Here is a 16,435-nt window from a genome sequence, read left to right on the forward strand (position 1 = left end):
ATTTTCATCCAAAGTTTTCCGTCCTTTAATACATATCATCCAAACAAATTTTCCATGGATTTCTGTCCAAAGTTTCTTGTCCTATTGTTGATTTTGGCTTTACTATTGCAATAATAAATGTTCTGTAGAATTTGGTGTTTTACAATTATTATTTACTATTCAGTTAAGTATTACTCTTTAGTATCTGATTCAGTCTCATTTTCAACATGAGTAATTTGAATATGGTAATCAATATTTGTCAGGTATGCTTCAACACGGTCATTATCATTATATTCTTGATAATTATGCACTATTTCTGCAATGGGAGCTTCAGTAACAGTGCACTTCTTATTTCGGGTGGACACATCTCTGTATGGCCACCAGTGAGTTGTACAACAGTTTGCTCCAATCATTTGCTGTTTGTCTTGTAATACCTCTATGAACATCCATAATGGGTGATGCACGACTATTAATTTCTGAAATGACTAGGGCAACCCTCGACTGAATTCCAGACATTCCATGTTTCAGGTGGGAACCTTGGTGGTTGCGCTCTCCTTCCTCATGTACCTGTGCGCCTGTCATGCTTAGATAGTGTATAAATGAAGTGCTCAGGCTGGACATTCTGTCTCATGAGCGCCCAGCACTGTAAGTGGGCCAGCAGGAAGGCGATGAGCGTATGCTATTATGTCACAGGCCAGAAGGTTGGGCGAACTTCTCCCATTTATTCTTGACCACTACGGCGATACTCAAGTTTGAAATGGAGGCAGAAAATAATAAGAGAAAGAGGGCAGAAATCCACGTCATCTTCAATTTACCTTGTAGGAAATACGTTATTTATGTTCATTGCAGTTCATGTATTTTGACCGGATACAATAAAGAGTTAGGCCTACAACCTCAAATATTTGTATAATGTACGTAATGAATTACAATTTTCACTATTACATTTTAAGAGGTGCTTTAGAAAAACTTCTAATATAATATGGAGTTAAGGTGGATAAGCTGTGGCTTGTGGTTATTTGTGTTTAAATTATCTGATAAACTCACCAACAATCCAATCATGCTTACCGGGAATAAAATAGGTTAGGTTACTTATTTGGAGGTATACTGTACATCTGTCTGGTAGATACATTTACATAGTTGTACTTTAATCTTGGAACTATGTCCTCACTCAGAATGAAACTCCCTCGCCATTTAGAGGCTAGCTGCTATCATCGAATGCCTGATAAGTTTTAAATACTCTTTTCAGAAATTCAGTGAACAGGGAAATTCACAGAACACTGTGCAAAAGCAAGCCGTAAACTTGTTGAATGATGTAATTATATTACATTTTGTTTAACGAATAACAGGAATTTTACTTTGTTTAAAATGGAAATACTGTCATTTCCATCCAAGAAATTGGAAATCATACCTTCAATGCTTGAACCCTGTACCTTTGTAGATTGTAGCACAAAAATGACAACATGTCAGTTTTCTTTGAATGAATGAATAAATATAAGAAAAAACTGACTGTTTATATCAGGTACAGTATAAATCAAACCGAGAACCTCTTGAAAAGGTCAGTTTTTTTGCGATTATCGCATTTTATTTTAAATACTGCAACCCAATCCATTTCGTTGAGTAGTGGAGGAGAGCTTCATAATCACAATCAAAGTCACTGCTGCCTTCCCTCCAAAGTGTGTTCGATCTCTTGCTTCTCTGTGGCGTATGCTTGCTACGTAAGCTGCCCGCATTTACGTCAGGCCAGCCCGGTCGCACTGGGCTAGCCTCGATGGGCACGCAGCTGAGCACCTCTGGTCTATAACTTCATTGAGTTCATCTCTGCAATCCAGAATACCAATTAAAATGGGATTCCAAGTAGTAATGATAACTGTCTTCTTGTGTTACTACCTATTGTTGTGTAAGCCCTTTTTAAACATTTTTATACAATTTTTCTCCAAATATTCTGAGAAGAATGGAATAAGCATCCCTTTATCTGCACTCTCCAAAAATGCAGTCCTTATAGCATTCAAATTTGCGAGCTCAAAGTCTATCATTGATGTCACTGGAGTTGTAACGATGTTGACTTCTAATGTATGTGTTTTAATAACATCGTAAATTATTCTATATGTGTCCTCTGGTTTCCTGGGAGTTACAGCATTAGCAAAGAGTGTAAGATGGCTGATGAAGCGACCATGGTCTGTAAAAAATAGGTGAATTTTCTGGGTGACATCTTAAATGTACCATCACTGAAGATCATTGTATAGCAGCTAAGTATCTTAAATTTTCCAATATTGAAAACACTAAAATTCTGTTTTCATCTATACCTAAATGATGAATTGGAAATTGTACAGTTGTTGTTATAACCTTGTACTCAGCAGAGATATCAAGTCCTACAAGAGATGTGGGATTAACAGGTCTGTTTTGATTTTGTGCGTGATTTACTTGTTCCTCTTCTTCTTGTATTCTACCTAGTCATTCATAACACTGTGGGTGGGGGCAATAGAACACCATTCATGGTAGAGCCTGCCTGTCATAAAAGGTGACTTAAAGGGGCCCCAGAGGCTCCCAACTTGGGAGCGTGGATTGGTGACCACGGGACCCTTTAGCTGAGTCCCTGCATTGCTTCCACTTATATTTGCCAGGCTCCTCACTTTTATCTATCCTGTCTGACCTCTCCTGGTCAACTCTTGTTCTGACCCCGATGCACACCTCAGTTTATCTTCATTAAATTCCAGGAAAAATATGCACAGAGTATTTGTCTGCCATGTTATCACAATAAAATCCTAGAAATTTTAAAAGAGACACCAAGCCCAAGACATTGAGTGTTGCTAGGTCCTGTAATTATATTATTGGAAAATAAACAATACATTTAAAGTCAGTGTCTGTGGACAGTGTACTACAGGACAATGTGACTGGACAAAGTGTCCCACTATGGAAATATACCCATGGACGAAGTGCATCATGGATAAAGTTTGCTGGACAAACCCAACGCATGAGTGACAATAGACTACCTCAGCAGTTACTATACACTGAACTCATTTCTGGCAGAAGCGCTTGCGGTGCCCATCTGAAATGCTACAAGGATCAACTCAAAAAGACCATGCAGAGCACAAACATCACCCCAGTACTTTGCGCATACCTGCTGAAGATAGTCCTCGCTGGCATGCAACCACTTCCACTGCAGTCCAGCAGTTTGAAACAGACCATTGAAGATTGCAAGAAGAAGAATATCATCACTAATGTATTAAGTCACTTTTGGAACTAATTGTTCTAATAATCTCGACAAGCCAAGTGAAAAAATCAGTAAAGGATAAAATAAGAGCTGAATTATGGGAAGGTCTGTTTTGAGGTGCAGAGTATATGAGAGAACTGTAAACGACTTAATTGTCATGAAATCATAATCTGGAAGTTTTACATAAGAACAGTTTACACTTTTATCCCCAGTATCTACATTTGAAATATTTACTTTACATGTAGCAGTGTAGTAGGCCATTGGATCTAACTAGTGTTGTAGTGGCAGACACATGGTCCATTTTCATTCTTGTCATCTGATGATTACACCACATCACTGTCTGTGCCTTAATTCATTCATTCATTCATTCATTTATTTCAATTAATTCCAATGAGCCTGCAGGCTCATACATAGGAATTGTACAGAACATTATATACTGGCGGGCACTTACACATCAAAATATAGTTTGTGTATATAAGATAATTAGTAAACGGTTGAACATATAAACACATTCAATATATACAATATGTACATCATCAATATGAGGATTACAGAGAATTATTTCTGACTGTATTTACATTTACATAACATGAAAGTTTCAGACGTACAGGAATTGATTACAGAGTATTTACATTTACATAACATAAAAGTTGTAGAGGTACACGAATATTTCCAGACAGTTTGCAAGATTGTTTGGGAGAATGCCTTAAATGACAACTGATATTTTGATTTAAACAGCACTGTACTTTTCCCAAAAATAATGCTTGACTCTTTGTTTGAATTTTGCCAAAGTTGGTGCTGTTTTTATCTCCACAGGGATGTTATTAAAAAACTGGATCGCAGAGAACTTCAAGCTGTTTATACCATATTTATGTGAGCAAACATTGTATAAGGCAAAGTCATTTGCATGCCTAGTACACTATGGATGGTTGTCAGAATTCAGAGTATATGTAGTGTTGTGTTGTATAAATTTATGTTTTATTTTATACATGAGTACAGCTGTATTGAATTCTGCACTCATGCTTAGGGGTGGAATTTTAGCACTTAGGTATAGATATTTTATTGGTGTTAAGTAGGGAAGATTAAGTATATTAATGTTGCTCTTTTTCATTATCGTCAACATAAACAGATGCTATTCTACTTCATGAGACCAGCTTTGAAGTGCTGAGATAAAAATATGCTTGTATTTGAAACATGCTTCTGTAGGTTCACAGAAATCTTTAGAAAGGAAAACAAAACCTCCATTAACCTCTTAACCAGGCGTGACGAGTTAACTCATGTAGAGCCTTTAAAAACTGTTATCTGCTAGGTCGGATGTGTTATCTCGTCTCTTTTTTCTTGCTGAGTGTAGTTCTATGATCACCTTACAGATGTCTAGACTTGCTGCCCCACACTGCATTGCATTTTCTTACGTACATGCTTGTTGGGATGATGAATCTATTGATTCAGATGATGAATTAGAGAGGATAACACAAGTGGTGAAACTCACAGAGAGCTTGTTTCTGTACCATTATCGATAGACTCATGGAAAAAAAAAACTGGTATAGTATAATAATAATGTATTTCATTACAACAGTGGCATCATAGGTACTTAGTGTCAGACGTAGTATCACAAGGTAGTTGCAAGAAGTTGCATCAAATCTTGAATTGTGGTTTGAATTAACAAATGCAAATCAAAAGAAACCATTTTTCCCTTTGTGAAAATTAAATGATTATAAATATGTCTCTCGGTCAAGGCCGTACATCAATGGCTGCTAATTTCAGATGACCACAAGTCATAAGACAGCCTGCACAGTTGCTAGGTTAACGCTACCGTCACACATTTTGTGACGCTAACTTCCGTAATGCAAATTTTCAGATGACAACCAGTCATTAGACATATCTATGTCAAAAGGGGAAGGACTATATAACTCACCTCTGTGAAGGCATGCACGCATTAATGGGCAGAACGAATTCCTTCATCATTTGCAGAAGCGCATAATGGGCACGACAAGTTTTTTCGTCATTCGCGGAAGAGCAATGGGCATGGCGAGGTAACTCGCTACCCACATCATTGTAATGGGCTTGACAAATTAACTCGTTTTCAGTAAGAAATATATTCCCCGCTATGAACATTACTTTTTCAGTGGAAACTCCCCAGTTAAGAGGTTAACATGGTAAACATCTGTTGAGTTTCTTACAAACTACGTCTACTATCTGTCACTCTTGAGAAAGTGACAGACCCTCTATCAGATAGAAGGTACACACTTTTAGGGTTAGCATCATTCACAGATTTTGTAATTTAAAAAAAAAAAGTATTTTTCTCGTCATTAATCGGAAGTAATATTCAATTGAAAGAACATGGCCAAAACTCGTTTGCGAAAAGTGTTAAAAGCAATAACATGATCTAAGACATATCATTTCAGGTTTCCTGTCAATGAGAAGTGTCAAATCAACTATATGGACCTAATGCAGTTCCTGAATTACAAGGAATGCCCTGCCAGTGCAGCTGTGCCAATTAATACAGTCGTGAGTATAATATTTTTCAAATTGACATTTCTAAAGATTAAGTCTGAAAGTCCAGTTACGCTTTCAGTTTTCTTACATTTCTATATCCTTCTTACAAACTACATGTCATTCTAATAAAGTGAAATCCTTCCTTAACACACTATCCAACACAATATTTTCTTCTCAGGCTCGTGCAAATCTTATATATTCTTTCTTCAAATGAAAATCCATAGCCCATTTCCAGTCATTTGACCGGGTCAGGGATGGAATGAATAAAGCCCCAATCTAGCGGCGAGGATACGAATTGTGCCAGCTGACGAAGGCTGTCGCACTCTTGGGCTATGATTAATGACTGACAGATGAAATGATACTAGAGAGTGTTGTTGGAATAAAAGATGACAGTACCTGGAGAAAAACCTGTCCCGCCTCTGCTCTGTCCAACACAAATCTTGCATGGAGTGACCAGGATATGAACCACGGAACCCAGTTTTGAGAGGGTGCCACGCTGCCACCAGAGCCACAGAGCCTCAAAATCTTACATATAAAGCCAATAAAATTCACCCCATACATTGCACTCAAATCCTGTCTGTGATGCTTCATTTCTGGAATATTTTCAATTCATTTGCAGCAATTCTTGGAAGAAAAGTTAAATTATCCTTACTTGTTCTCGCTAGGTTCATTAATCTGTTGAGAATTCCAACCTTTACTTCCTGGTTTTGGTGTTGTTAATTTTGCACGGTTATGTGAACGAATTGCAAGTAATCAGCTTCATTTTCCATATCAAATTCTAATCACAGAGACTTAACAATAATTGAAAATCTATCAAAAGATCTATCAATAATTGAAAATCTATCAAAAGTATCAAAAAGGTGGAAGATTTTCAATTATTGTAAGTCTCTATGTGAACGAATCCAATCCATGAAATGTCACTGTAATATTTGTCGCAAATGGAAGATAATAATTGCTTTTACTCAAATAGTGTAAAATCTGCGGTAAATTAATAAATAGTACGAAATATTTTGCGTGTAGAGAATAATATGGATACATATTTTACTACCTTACAACTATTTTTTCTGCTACGTCGGAGCGCTTCCGTATGTGTTTTGTTTGTCTAACACTTTCGTGTGTGATGTCTTTGCTCAATGAAGTTGTTTGAATTAATTAGGTGTCATTTTCTTCATGTTGCTCATTGGCTTCATGCCCTAACTCATTCATTAAGTGATATATTTATTGGTCCAGGGATCATGCTATTAGGCTGTTTGAACTGCCCGCGCTAGTCATGCGGACAAAGTAATAAGAATTCACAGACATAGCACTCCCATTCGTCGGTGCTAGCCCTGGACCTCAAGAAAGAAACAAAAGACGGCATGAGCAGCGGAATACAACATAAAGGAGTATTGTCTACGGCCCGTAAGTACGTATACATATTTCTCTAGATATTTCTCTGGTAACGACGGTATTTCTTAATGTACCACAGATTTTACACTTTAATTGAGTAAAACTAACTATTATCTTCCATTTGGGACAAATATTCCAGTGACATTTCGTGGATCGGATTCATTCACATAACCATTTTGCACTTTAAACATTGGTCAGAACAATGCTGTGATAACTTTACAGATGGCAGATTCCCTATCTGTTGTTTTCCTAGCCTTTTCTAAAATGATTGCAAAGAAAGTGGAAAATTATTGAACATTTCCCTTGGTAAGTTATTCCAATCCCTAACTCCCCTTTCTATAAGTGAATATTTGCCCCAATTTGTCATCTTGTATTCCAACTTTATCTTCATATTTTGATCTTTCCTACTTTTAAAGACATCACTCAAACTTATTCATCTACTACTGTCATTCCACGCCATCTCCCCACCAACAGCTCAGAACATACCACTTAGTCAAGCAACACATCTCCTTTCTCCCAAGTCTTCCCAGCCCAAACGTTGCAACATTTTTTTAACGGTACTCTTTTGTCAGAAATCACGCAGAATAAATCGAGCTGCTTTCCTTTGGATTTTTTCCAATTCTTGAATCAAGTAATCCTGGTGAGGATCTCATACACTGGAATCATACTCTAGTTGGGATCTTACCAGAGACTTATATGCCCTCTCCTTTACATCCTTACTACAACCCCTAAACAGCCTCATAACCATGTGCAGAGATCTGTACTGTACCAGGAAAGCCTAGGTCCTGGTCCATAGTTATCAAAAGAAATGTTGTTCCAGCATATAAGATCCGTCCGACGTATGAACATCTAAGTAAAAGAATGTTCCAGTATGTACCAGACTCCACGAGTGCGCTAGGCGGAGTCAAGTGACGTCACCTATCGTTCAGAGCTCACCTCCCCTAGAGATATTTCTCGAAAATATCTTTCTTTTCGCAAGTTTTCAACGCCTGTACCAATTTTAATGGAACAAACGCTAAATTGTAGTGGACGTCATAAAAATTAATCCCTGTGAATTTCAAATTAATCCATCCCATGGTTGCTGAGTTATAATGATTTAAAATCTAACAGAAATTACGCACTCACGGTCACATGGCCGAGAGAAACTACCCCTCTCAGCGCCAGCTGTATATGCCACTGGGTCAAGGTTAACAGGTGGTGGTGTTGAGTTCAGTTCAGTTCATTGCAAGCAGTCCAGTCTAGCAGTGTAGTATGTGTATGAGTAAGAGAGAGGGGAGACTGGCCCTCGCATAGTATGTTCGTGCAGTCTCGAAGACAGTACTTTCCGTCGTGTTTCGCGGAGACGAAATTACGGGATAGTAAATCGCCATCGTACTTGAAAAAGGACGTCGCACCGTAAGTAGTCTATTGTGCCGCGACTACGATATAATTTACAGACATTTCGAAGTATAACACGTACGAAATCAGTGAAGTTCGAAGTTATATATTGGACATTCATAAACTAGAACATGACGTGTGGACTTAATTAATTTCACACAATATTAAATTACCAACAGAAACTGTCGTGTACAGTAACTCTAACTACTCTAGAATGTATTTTCTAACATAGCACATCCTTGGACTGTGTCTCTTTATTTATGTGCCATATTAGGACATGACGTGTTACAGTGATAAACTTAGTGAAAGTTAAGAACCTTTTCTAAAATAATATAGTTCTATCAACATTAGAGAATCAGTGTTATCTGTCAGGATAACGATTCAAAGACTGTGGTCAGAGACGGTAATGAGAAATATTACGTATTTGCACTGTGTTCGACGTTCTCAGTGACGATTTAAAATAGTGTTTTGTTTTTTGTTTTTTTTTTGCAACAAGGACTGTGATCATTCAATTGACGTCCTAAAATTAACATACGAATTGGACTGTGTTTAACAGTGAACGATAGCATCTGTCAATACTACTTGCATGTTCCGTGTGTTAAAATCATGTCCACGAGCAGCAGAAATCTTGAGAAAATTCTATAAGAGCCAGTTACCTTCAACATCATTTCATCTATGACGTCAACGTGGTTTCTTCGTGGAACTTCAAGTTCGAGTCATCATCCGCACCCGCGGAATGTTCCAGATTCTCATCAGTATTTGTAAGCCAAATTTTCTTTAATAAGTGAGTAGTCACAAACTGACTGACTTTTTTTTTTTTTTTTTTTTTCTTACCAATCTTGAACAGTGGTTTACCCAGTGCTGCGTGTGACGATACTTCGTAGTTCTCCATCATTACTCAAAATTCATCTTTTAATGATAAATCTATTTTCAAAATCTATTTCACAGAAGAAAGACTTTAGGAGTTTCAAGTGTTCTATGTTTCAAGGCTAACAAACTGAGAATCTCTTAACAGAAGTTCAAATTCTTATTTTCAATTATAAATGTGTTCATGTCATGTCATAATACTTAGAAAGACTTTAGGTGAAAAACTGACACTTTGTGTTTTCGCAAAAGACTATAGGATCTGTGAGATTTATTTATTTTCACAAATTGCACTCAAGAAGATTTACGTTAACCCTTTTGATTTTGACATATTATTTGAATCCTATATCAACATTGCAGGGTGGTGAATTAATTAACATTATTAATAAATTGTTTGAAAAAGGTATAACCATCTATTATTCGCCCTGCGAGTCTATCCTGCTCTGTACCGGCTCCAAAAACCAACTTCCACTACCTGAGATCCTTCTCATGCCTTACGCCCCGAACTTTTACTGGTACAGTACCCTTTATTTGCAATCATATTTATGTGATTACCCCAATGAAGATCTTTCCTTGCATTAACACCTAGGTACTTACAATGATCCCCAAAAGGAACTTTCACCCCATCAATGCAGTAATTAAAACTGAGAGGACTTTTCCTATTTGTGAAACTCACAACCTGACTTTTAACCCCATTTATGAACATACCATTGCCTGCTGTCCATCTCACAACATTTTCGAGGTCACGTTGCAGTTGCTCACAATCTTGTAACTTATTTATTACTCTATAGAGAATAACATCATCCGAAAAAAGCTTTACCTTCGATTCCACTCCTTTACATATATCATTGATATATATAAGAAAACATAAAGGTCCAATAATGCTGCCTTGAGAATTCCCCTCTTAATTATTACTGGGTCAGATAAAGCTTCGCCTACCTAATTCCCTGAGTTCTATTTTCTAGAAATATAGCCACCCATTCTGTCACTCTTTTGTCTAGTTCAATTGCACTCATTGTTTGCCAGTAGTCTCCCATGATCTACCCTATCAAATGCCTCTCACACACACAATCCTTAGTTCTGGAAACTTTTGCTTGTCATTCTCATACCATCCTTGGTATATTGAAGTTTCTGCATGTTTAAAGTTAGTGTTAAATGAGAAGCATTTTCTTTGTTGGATAAATTGGAAGTCTTAAAGAAGCATGATGCAAATCACTAGCTGATTCATTAGAGATAGAAACACATACAGTAGAACCTCAACTATCCATCCCTCGATATTTTTTAAAAACAGTGTACAGTCACTCCAAAAATGAATGAGTGTAGTGTTGATGTCAAAGTATCTTGATATTCTTTTTTAAAAATATATTGTGGTTCCACCTATTCAATACAAGAAAACTTATTAATGCAAAGTTACATTATAAGTTAATTACAATTGGGTCCGGTTTCGACCTTTAGTCAGGGTCATCTTCAGCCTGTCGTTCAAAAGGTGCAAGGTAAAAATTCACTGGCAAGTAACAAGAGAACATAGAAAACATAAACTTTTTTCACATGATGAAAATTCAATATCGCATAAAAAAGATGCACTCGGTATTCAAAGGTCTTTTAAATCTTGATGTGGAGATATTGTCTCTGATACATGAGCTCGCAATCGTAGATTAACTTTGTTCATGCACAAAGATCAGCAATCAGGATTGATTGATTGATTGATTAATTGATTAATTGATTGATTGATTGATTGATTGATTGATTGATTGATTGATTGATCGATCGATCGATCGATCGATCACCGAGGTGGCAGATTCCCCATCAGTTGTTTACCTAGTCCTTTCTTCAATAATTTTAAAGAATTTGGAAATTTATCCCCTTGGTAAATTATTCCAATACCTAACTCTTCTTCCTATAAACAAATATTTCCTCCAGTTTGTCATCTTGAATTCCAGAAAAACACCACTCAAACTTTTTCACCTACTAATATCATTCCATACCATATTCCCAATGAAGGCTACAAACATACTGCTTAGTTGAGCAACTCGTCTCCCTTCTTCCAAGTATTCCCAGCCCAAAGTTTGCAGCATTTTTGTAACACTACTCTCTTGTTGGAATCTAACTTTTCACCACAATTTTGTGCCTCAATTTTTTTTTTTAAATATGCGGGTATTATTCGCATAAATATGGTAATTTTAGAAGCTATGAATGAGAAAACCACATTTTTATTCTGAACATCTATATAACAGTGAATAGATTTAATTCTTAAAGTGTTTATTTTAAATATACGTGTGAATTGTCAAGTTTAGCTGTAATGGCTGAAGATGGCCCCTAGTAGGTCGAAACTAGTCACATGATGTATTTATTGTGAATATGATTTACCTCAGCTGACCTCGTGGTGGTAGCATGCCTGCCTCTTACCCGGAGTCCCCAGGTTTGATTCCCAGTCAGGGATTTTACCTGGATCTGATGGCTGATTCAAGGTCCACGCAGCCTACGTGATTACAATTCAGGAGCCATCTGATGGTAAGATGGCGGCCCCGATCTAAAAAGCCAGGATAATGGCCAAGAGGATTTGTCATGCTGACCTCATGACACATCATAATCTGCAGGCCTTCGGGCTGAGCAGCGGTCACTTGGTAGGCCATGGCCTTTCAGGCTGTTGTGCCATGGGCTTTGATTTGGTTTTTTTATAACGTACCTCAAATATTAATGTGTACTGAATAGATGGATCCTTCTTCAATTTTTATAATTGTAATTGTTTGTCAGGCAGCTCATCTCCTTTCTCCCAAGTCTTCCCAGCTCAAAGTTTGTAACATTTTCTTAGTGCATTGCATTCCGTTCTGTTTCCTACCTCTCTGTCTTTGTTGTATCATCAAGGATACTGTTGACTTTTATGGTGTTCTTGTAAATGCAAGCTGTCTTTCTTACTCCAGGCTTTCCTTTTTATTTTCTTTAGAACATCTCTTAGTTAATGTCCTTATGTTATATGACATTACCTTACACTGTGCTTCATCTTCTTTTCCAGGATACATTCAGCGAATTTAAAGACATACCACCACCTCCCATTGGTTTCGTTAACTATGAAGCCTTACTAAAGGACTTGGATCTAGAGAAGGATCTTAAGAATCAAAGTGGATAACAAAGCAATCTGTTCATTGTTGCTCTCTCAGATAGAAGTCTTATGAAGTACTGTTAAAATTAAGTTTAAACTGCCTTATCACAGCGGATAAATTTATGGAGCACCTTTTTATCTTATTTATTAAGTATTTATTATACTGAATGTGTGTTTGAACTTGGAATCATTTATTGGCTGTATTTTTCTATACAATGTCACTTTTGACCATTTTTATTCTATATGTTTTAAATGCTGTTATAAATGTGATTTACATGTGATATTGCTTTGAGTTATTTTTTGTAGAAACTAGATTCTTTCTTCAGGGCTTCATAAAGTGTTCTGTTTAGCCTTTAGTCTTCTCTGACCTCAGCGGTTTGAGTTTAATCAATCATCAATGATCTTCATTTAGGACTGTCACCCAGCTAGCAGTGCCGACAACCTTAAAATGACCGTGCTGCAGTGGCTGACACATCAGGTGGCAGATTTCTATGAGGCTGGAATTCAGAAGCTGGTTTCAATTTAGGACAAGTGCCTTAATATTCTTGGAACTTATTACAATAGTATTTAAATATTTTATTATTAAGGTCCACCTTTTCAATACAAACTGTAAAATGTTTCACGTTACATTAACGTTCAGGGACTAGTTTCAACCTAACTGTAGGTCATCATCAGTCTTAAAGCAAATCACACAAATATATCAAAGAAAATAAACAATGTATAGACACAAAGGTCTTAAAAAACTGTATCTGCAACTCATAGAATTGAAGTTAAGACAGGTTACATAAAAATAAAATTCTGTTGAAAGTTCAAGCAATTTAAGACACAATGCAGTGTCAATGACATAAATATGATATGTACATACCATGTATGAATTAAGGTAAGGTTCAAGAGATGCGCTGCATTACGTTAAGAAGTTGCTATTTGATAGAGATTCATAAAAAGCTGGTGCTCCGTTTACATTAAAAAGTTGCTTCTGATAGAGATCTTTAAAGTACTGGCCAAGGATGATGCGTAGAAGTTCAATAAAGGCTGGCTCCTTAAATATGCTGCTTTCTATTCAACGTTCAACTGAGCCGAAGTTAAGCTGCCCTCTCAAGATATTCATATATTCAGTATACGTGAGTGTGATGCATGATGTTAGAAAGGCTCTTCTGTTTTAAGAATCTTGAAAGATGATGATTGTTGTGCATGGAGGTCTAAATATATTTAAACGTCTAAATTATACCCTATCATAAAAAACAATTTAAGTAAATACAGCCATCTAAGTATTTCAGAAATACAAGATTTTATGTAATGTGTCATTTAGGATCTCTATCAGAAGAAACTTGGTAATGTAATGCAGCGCATCTCTTGAACCTTACCTTAATTCGTACATGGTATGTACATATCATATTTATGTCATTGACACTGCATTGTGTCTTGAATTGCTTGAACTTTCAACAGAATTTTATTTTTATGTAACCTGTCTTAACTTCAATTCTATGAGTTGTGGATACAGTTTTTTAAGACCCTTGTGTCTATACATTGTTTATTTCTTTGATATATTTGTGTGATTTGCTTTAAGACTGATGATGACCTACAGTTAGGTCAAAACTAGTCCCTGAACATAAATGTAATGTGAAACATTTTACGTACAGTTTGTATTGAAAAGGTGGACTTTAAAAATAAAATATTTAAATACTATTGTAATCACAGTTCAATACGGATCAGAAATAATGAAATTTATATCTTTTAATTACTTGGAACTTATGTCAAGAAATAGTTTAAGGTACAGGCTTAGGTGTAAAAAAACCAAAATTATTTTTAAAAAATTGTATTAATATTTTTCTATAAAACATGCCATGTATTTGAAGATAAGGAAACTGTCCTTGTGCTTTTGTGTTCCGATGTTTGTCCTCTTCTCCTGTTTCTTGTTGGTCTCTTCGTGTACTGACCTGTAATTGTGTTTGTCCTATTATAAGTCTCTGGTAAGACCCCAGGTTAAGTATGGTTCCAGTGTATGGGACCCCAATCAGGATTACTTGATTTGAGAACTGGAAAAAATCCAAAGAAAAGCAGCTTGATTTGTTCTGGATGATTTCCAACAAAGGAGTAGCATTACAAAAATGTTGCAAAGTTTGTGCTGGGAAGACTTGGGAGAAAGGAGACAAGCTGCTCGACTAAATGGTATGTTTTGAGCAGTCAGGAGAGATGACGTGGAATGACATCAGTAGACAAATAAGTTTGAGTGGTCTTTTTAATAAAAGTAGAAAAGATCACAACCATCATCATCATCATCATCATCGTCATCATCATCATCAATGTCCCACTCCAGTCGTCTGGGTGTGGTTAACAAGCCTCCTCCACTCCTTTCTGTCCTTTCACTTTTCCTGCTCCATTACTTCGCCACATCCAATCCAGCTTCTCGAATGTCCTTCCAAATCTGATACATCCACCTTCTTCTCGGTCTTCCAACTGGTCTCTTTCCCTTAACTTCTCTTTCCAATTCCCTTCTTGCTACCCGTTCCTTTTCCATTCTTTTTCCAAGTCCGAACCATCTCAGTCTTGCTTTCTGTATCTTTTGTACTAACGGTTCTATATTTAGCTTTTCTCTGATTTTAATATTTTGAATTCTATATTTTCTTGTCTTTTTAACCGATGTTCCTAAAAATTTCATTTCTGCTGCTTGGATCTTACTATCTTGTTTCTTATTAGTTACCAGCGTTTCTAGTCCATACGTTACAATTGGTATGAAATAATGTTTATATAATGTTGATTTCGTTCTCTTGGGTACTTTGTCATCCCATTAAAGCATTCTTATTTGATAAAATGTTGTACCTTTACTTATTAATTTCAAATTATAAAGATAAAATTTGAATTCAAGAGGACAAATTAGGAAAAATATTCATTTATAGGAAGAGGAGTTAGGAAATGGAAACATTTACCAAGGGAGATGGTCAATAAATTTCCAAATTCTTTATAATTATTTAAGAAAAGACTAGGTAAACATAAGATAGGGAATCTGCCACCTGGACGACTGCCCTAAATGCAGATCGGTAGTGACTGATTGATGTGTGTGTCTCTCTCTCTCTCTCTCTCTCTCTCTCTCTCTCTCTCTCACACACACACACACACACACACACACACACACACACACACAATGAGATAGACAGAAGGTATCTCTCTCTGGCTTGATTTGACACTATTTTGTTCCTTTCCTGTACATCATTCATTCTTTGCTCAAAACTATAAGACCTATGAAGTAACATTAATTAAATTGTGCTATTCTCTTTACTTACTAATTAGGAAGCTTATAAGTCATTACTGTTGTGTTTTTCAATATAACAAATCTAGGCAATGCTATCTTTGAAGCTTGACTGATAAGTTAACAAGAAAATAGAAACCAGTGGGGTATTTAAAAAAAAAAAAAAGGAAAAAAGAGAGAGGGAGATAGGTTTCCAATTTCAGAAGGTAAGGTAGGAGTTGTGACATGTCTCCACTCCTGTTGCATAATACATTCCAGAGCAGCGAAGGAATACGTCTACGTGGTGATGACTCAGACCTTTTCTTTGCTTTGCTGGCACTGATTTCTGTACCACCGTAGGAAGTGACACATCATCAGGATATTCTAAAGGTAAAACACACATTTTCTGTTTGATTTTACTCTTCTAAAATAATGCTTTGACAACTTTAAATTTATATTTATGGTTTAGCAAAATTTCAATGCTTCAGAATGAAGTAGCAACTATTGTGCTTGTGAAATTAGTGGGTTGGCTTGCCCTATCTCATTACATTCATTACATTTCTGTCTCTGTAACTGTCAAATCTCTACAGCTCTAAATCAGGTTTTGTTTCCTTCTTTTTAAATCTGAAAATGGTAGGGAGGTTTCAGTTTGGGTGAAAATGCAGTAAGCAATTTGGCCTTTGCTGATGAGTTAGTCTTAATGGTATACTGTGCTGAAAGCCTGCAGTCTAAGGAATGCAGTGAGATTGATATGAACATCTTTTTTGTTGTCATGTTTGTCCTTGTGTCTTTT

The 16,435-nt window shown here is 36.4% G+C and overlaps 1 protein-coding gene across 1 annotated transcript in view; it reads left to right on the top strand.

Moving 5' to 3' along the window:
* The window catches only part of LOC136885270 (EF-hand domain-containing family member C2), a 76,513-nt gene extending 63,917 nt beyond the window's left edge, over positions 1–12,596 (top strand). Inside the window, exons 13-14 of the mRNA XM_067157760.2 lie at positions 5,596–5,698; positions 12,330–12,596. Coding sequence (XP_067013861.2) covers positions 5,596–5,698; positions 12,330–12,443 — 217 coding nt within the window. The 3' untranslated portion in view covers positions 12,444–12,596. The remainder of the gene's footprint in view (positions 1–5,595; positions 5,699–12,329) is intronic.
* Positions 12,597–16,435: the final 3,839 nt, after the last annotated feature.

Source organism: Anabrus simplex, chromosome 14, assembly GCF_040414725.1.
Source record: "Anabrus simplex isolate iqAnaSimp1 chromosome 14, ASM4041472v1, whole genome shotgun sequence".
NCBI classification, from domain to species: Eukaryota; Metazoa; Arthropoda; class Insecta; order Orthoptera; family Tettigoniidae; genus Anabrus; species Anabrus simplex.